At 39.4% G+C, this 6,000-nt stretch overlaps 1 protein-coding gene across 1 annotated transcript in view; it reads right to left on the bottom strand.

The window, feature by feature from the left end:
- Positions 1-1,128: 1,128 nt before the first annotated feature.
- Shisal2b (shisa like 2B) overlaps positions 1,129-6,000 on the bottom strand; it is a 28,230-nt gene continuing 23,358 nt past the window's right edge. Inside the window, exon 3 of the mRNA XM_052160040.1 lies at positions 1,129-1,263. Within this exon, the coding sequence (XP_052016000.1) occupies positions 1,143-1,263 (121 nt within the window). The 3' untranslated portion in view covers positions 1,129-1,142. The remainder of the gene's footprint in view (positions 1,264-6,000) is intronic.

Here is a 6,000-nt window from a genome sequence, read left to right as displayed (position 1 = left end):
ATGACTTTAGTCATTTGTCCTGCAGTGGGGTCAGGACACACAGGTGTTTGAATCTGTGTGTCCTGTGTTAGCTGGTAGCATTAGATGAAATTACACTGAGTAGTTATGATATCTCAGTAAATCATTTAAAATATGTTTCTCAGTGTATAAGCTGAGCCACAAGAAGGCTTGTTCGCCTCCTTGCATTTAATATTTTGTGTCAATTGATGAAGCCCCTGCTGCTTGTAACTTACAGAGAGCAGCACCAGATGATCTCAGGGGAGCCTCCGTGATGTAACCCAGAGATAAGCAACCACAACAGGGCGTGTGTCCAAGGTGCCAGCCGAGCCTGCCGGTGACACATTTCATTTATAACTGTCATCACAGACATTCTTCGGGATAAGTATTGACGGGATTTGTCTTGTCTGGTTGAAATACAGTTTAGTACCCATTGTACAGATAATTCAGTGAACCATTTACCACTGAAAAGTAACTTCTATGAAGGTAATGTATTCTTGTTTCACACGCAAAAAAAAAAAAAAAAAAATCCTCAAAATCATTGATTTCTAAGAGACTTGGCGACACGTCGCACCCACCCCAGATTTACTTTCCCAGTATTAATAGTAATTTCTTGTATTAGATAATTGTGAAGTGTGGATAATGAATCAGCCCCGCTTATTGCGCCTCTTTGTGATTGGTTTGTTTCTCCACCGTGGCTGAACTCTTTATTTTGATGGAAAAACATAGTTTCATGTTGTACAGAAACATGAGAAAGTAAACTTACACACATAAACATCAGAACCTTAGTGAGTGTCTAATAAATGAACTAATTAAAACTGCAGCTGTTCTTGCTTTGTGAGTGACAAATTTTGGAAAAGCGATGTTAGAGGCTGACCTAAAACGTGTTCTTGCCAGATGTGGCAGCCCACACCTTAAATCTCAGCATTCAGGAGGCCTAGTCTGCAGAGTGAGTACCAGATGGTCAAGACTATGTATTTAGCATCTGTATTTTAAAAAAAAACAACAAAGCATAAAAAAATCAAATCCACAAATAAAATGCATACTTTATTTTATTTATTTTTTGCATCCTTTATTCTTTTTTTTTGCATTCTTTATTCTTAATGCTCCCTCTCTCGGGTAAGCTTTCAAAACAGGGACTTTAGCTAACAGGCAACATTGATCTGTGTGGTTTCCATTGTTTTTTCTTGAATCACATCATCAGCTTCATAGAAGGTCTCATTGGTTGAATTTGATGCTGCATTTGAAATGAGGCCTTTGGCTTTTCTGTTTACGTTGCCTGAAATACACAAGACCAGATGAAATAATTAATCAAACTTACGACATAAAATTTGTCTTTTTAAAGTTTTTGCCTAGGAAGTCCTGAAAATATTATGTAGAGGCGTGAGATCCAAGTCCATCCAGGGTGATTTTTGAGCCCTGCATTCTGAAAGTGAAGGAAGATACTCCATCACAGGGGTATGAATTTCATTGCCATGTTCTTTCTCCAGGCCTCTGTGAGAAAGCACACATTTCACAAAGTGGTAACAATTTCAGGGTCACTCAAAGCGTGACTCCCTTACCCTGCGTATAAATAGTAAATAGACTGCATTAAAGCTAATCATAATTTCAAGACTCTGAAGGCTTTGCCACCATAAGCAATTTGGATATAAGGGTTTTTTGTGTTTTTGTTTTTAAAGAACACATTCATTCCACAATCCAATTCACACACAGCATATAAATCCATCCTGAGCAGAGGCTGAGAAATAAATGTCTTCACTCACTAGCCCTTAAGCTAACAAAGGGAGAAGTGGATTGTTCTGTAGATTGTTACAGTGCTTGTATCTTATACGCACTTTTATTTAGAATGCAAAGGTTTCAATTTGAGGAAAGGGTTCTGAACCCTCAATCCTAATGTTGATTTATTGACACCTACATGTTTCCAGAGCGATGCTTACATACTTACCTTTATAATATTTCAATTAAACTTTCAAGACCTCTGTCTGCTTCAGCACATACAGGTTTTGTGCTCTTTATAGTAAAGGGTTATTTGCTAACCTAGCCATTTGGATACTTGATGTTGTCTCTGCTCTGACAGCTTTCATTTCCACCATACCCATCTGTGGCAAAAGCTAGAGGAACTCATCGAAACCGCCTGCCGCTTTCTGACTTGTACAAGCTATGAAAACACATGCCAGTGTTAAAAATTCTGCATCTGTCCACAGCACTCGTAAGAGTCCTGACTCGCCAGCCCTGGTTCATTATCTACTTGGCTTTCAGATCCTCACAAAGGTGTTAGCTTATCAAGACTATTTCCTAGGTTGGCTTCAAAACCAAAGTGATTACCCCTAACAAAGCAATTTTCTATTCAAATGAGAAAAGCTTGGTTGTAAACACCTCCAGATTTCCTCCAGGGGAAAAAAAAATCCAAAAGCACTTTCAAAGGATTCACTCCAGCGGGTTAAAGTAACTGGAGAAAGAACAGACATTGGGCAGAGCCCCAGTGAGCACAGAGTCCCCTAGCTTCTCCTGGGGACCATTTTAAGAGAAGGCCCCACCTCAGCAAACCTGCTTTTCCTAGTTTTCCTATCATAGAAACAATTTTCTTATCCAGCCAAGTAGGGATAAAACCTATCACAAAGCTACATCGCGGATTTGATTTTAAGAAATCTGTAATGTCATTGAACTACTGAGGATTTGCTACGCACAGAGAGGTTTGCTTATTAATTCCTGTTTCTTTAGGGGAGACCCACCAGCACAGCTCCTCCCTTCAGTCCCTTGAACTGAGCTTTCGGGTTCCCGTCCATACTTTTAGTCTGGCCATTATATGTAAATCTTAGCCTGCCTTTAATCCTCGAAATCATAGGCTGGCACTTAAAGCTTTGGCCTTTGGCTAAATTTAAATCCAGTTTATCAAACAAAATTATACTTGCTCTTTTTGCAGCTATGCTAACCGGCTTTGTTCTGATAACAGCTAAACTTGTGTTTACTTCAGAGCTGGTCCTTGGGGACAAACTCACCATGCAATTGTGAGCTTGGGTCTTGACAGCCATCTCAAAACAAGAAAATAGCATCGTAGGTCTCTGACGCCTAGCCACACCTACCTGGTAGAACTGTGGTGGAGCCTTCTTGACTTGTTATTCACCCTGATTAATGTAACTTAGCATCTGTCCTTACATCCTGGAGCCTTAAACAGCTTCCAGCTGCTGATCTAGCTGGATAGCTTTGGGAAACAATCTTGAATCTACACCTAAAGTCATGTTGTTGTTTTTCTCCTTTTGGTTTTTTTGAAATGGGTTTTCCCTGTGTGCCTTGGGTTATCCTGGATTCACTCACTGTGTAGACCAGGCTGGCCTCAAACTCAAGAGATCTGCATGCCTCTGCCTCCCAAGTGCTAGGATTAAAGGCATGTGCCTCCACTGCCTAACTCATTTTGTTGTTGTTTTGTGATGTGTTTGTTTCCGGGTTTCAGCACCAATGTAGAGGGCATAAAAAGAGAGAAGGGGGTTTTAGAGAATGTGGCACAGCAGTGTGGGAGAAAGGGGTGCTTAGGCAGGCCCATGCCCAGGCCCCTCTTCCCCCTGAGGGACCACAAGCACACAGACATGGTATAGAATAGAGTTTATTCAGGGAAGAGGATGGGAGTTAGAGAGGCAGAGAGAGAGAGAGAGAGAGAGAGAGAGAGAGAGAGAGAGAGAGAGAGAGAGAGAGAGAGAGAGAGAGAGAGAAAGAAAGAGAGAGAGAGTAGAAAGTAGAGAAGTGGAGGCTGGCCGTGACCACGTGGAGAGAGGGGGAGGGGAGAAGAGCCCAAGGGGCAGAGAGGTGAGAGTGTGATGAGAGAGTGATGAGTGAGAGAGAGGAGGGGCAAGTAGCCCCTTTTATAGTGGGCCAGGTCTATGGGGCGGGGCATATCTGGCAGTTGCCAGGTAAGTGTAGGGTAGAGCTTAGACAGAATACCAACAGTGTTTGTTTTGATTTTTTTTTTAAAAACAGCCTCACTATGACCTAGGCTGGCTTGGGCCTGGAACTTAGGATCCTCCTGCCTCTATTTCCTGGGATTAAAGGCATGTGCCGGCATGCCTGGCTAATATTTACTAACTCTTTGAGTATTCTGTTTTGCTTCCTGTTTCTAGCTTCAGCTTGGGCTGCTTGGCCTTGTACTCTAAAGGGCACATTTAGCACTCACAGATGCTGTGATGTTGCACCATTTGTTAAGTAATTTGGTTTTCTACATTCTAACTAAAACAGCCTTAGGAACTCTCCGATTGCTATTTTAAATGGAAAGATCCTTTTTATAACCCAGGAGAAGCTTAAATTTTCTTTTTTTATTATTATTAAACTAATAAAATATATTTTAAAACATACAACTCAGTATTGACATTTTTTAAGTCATCAAAATAATTTATAATAGCTAAATGCCTTTTAAATATACATGATATCGTCTGAAGCTAAAAGTAATATTCACTCAACCAGTTTATAAAAGATATTTGGAACATTAAATATGATAGAAGCAGAAAAAAATCTCTTAGGAAGTCCTCTTTGAGAGGAAATTGTGACAAGTTCCTGATTAGACAGAAACCATTCCATCCCAGGGGAGAATATGCAGTGTGACTGTGACTTCATAGAACAAGTTGGGTAGTGTTCCTTCTGTTTCTAATTTGTAGAATAGTTTGAAAAGTATTAGTATGAGGTCTTCTTGGAAGTCTTCTTGGTCTGATAGAATTCTGCACTAAACCCATCTGGTCCTGGGCTTTTTTTGGTTGGGAGACTTTTAATGACTCCTATTTCTTTAGGAGTTATGGCTCTGTTTAGATGTTTTATCTGATCCTGATTTAACTTAGGTATTTGGTATCTATTTAGAAAATTGTCCATTTTATCCAGCTTTTACAGTTTTGTTGAATATATGCTTTTGTAGTAGGATCTGATGGTTTTTTTTTAAATTTCCCCAGTTTCTGTTGTTATATCTCCCTTTTCATTTCTGGTTTTGTTTATTTGGATATTGTCTCTGTGCCCTCTGGTTAGTCTGGCTAAGGGTTTATCTATTTTGTTGATTTTCTCTAAGAACCAACTCCTGGTTTTGTTGATTCATTGTGCGGTTCTTTTTGTTTCTACTTGGTTGATTTCAGCCCTGAGTTTGATTAATTCCTGCTTTCTACTCCTCTTGGGTGTATTTGCTTCTTTTTGTTCTAGAGCTTTCAGGTGTACTGTCAAACTGGTATTGTATGCTCTCTCCAGTTTCTTTTTGGAGGCACTTAGAGCTATGAGTTTTCCTCTTAGCACTGCTTTCATTGTGTCCCATAGATTTGGGTATGTTGTGCCTTCATTTTCATTAAATTCTAAAAAGTCTTTCTTTCTTTCTTTTGTCCTAGACCAAGTTATCATTGAATAATAAGGTGTTCTTCAACTTCTATGTGTATGAGGGCTTTCTGTTGTTTTGTTGTTATTGAAGACTAGCCTTAGTCTGTGCTGATCTGATAGGATGCATGGGATTATTTCAATCTTCTTGTATTTGTTAAGGTCTGTTTTGTGACTAATTATATGGTCAATTTTGGAGAAGGTACCATGAGTTGCTGAGAAGATATATATATTTTTTTGTTTTAGGATGAAATGTTCTATAAATATCTGTTAAATCTATTTGATCCACAACTTCTGATAGTTTCATTGTGTCACCTTTTAGATTATGTTTCCATGATCTGTCCATTGATGAGAGTGGGGTATTGAAGTCTCCCACTATTATTGTGTGAGATGCAACATGAGCTTTGAGCTTTAGTAGTTTCTTTTATGAATGTTGGTGCCCTTGCATTTGGAGCATAGATGTTCAGAATTGAGAGTTCTTGGTAGATTTTTCCTTTGATGAGTATGAAGTGTCCTTCCTTATTCTTTTTGAAAACTTTTGGTTGAAAGTCAATTTTATCTGTATTAGAATGGCTACTCCAGCGTGTTTCTTGGGACCATTTGCGGAAATTGTTTCCTAGCCCTTTACTCTGAGTGAGTGTCTGTCTTTGACAATGAGGTGCATTTCCT

This window comes from Apodemus sylvaticus, chromosome 16, assembly GCF_947179515.1.
Source record: "Apodemus sylvaticus chromosome 16, mApoSyl1.1, whole genome shotgun sequence".
NCBI classification, from domain to species: domain Eukaryota; kingdom Metazoa; phylum Chordata; class Mammalia; order Rodentia; family Muridae; genus Apodemus; species Apodemus sylvaticus.
This window is presented reverse-complemented; position numbering and strand designations above follow the sequence as displayed.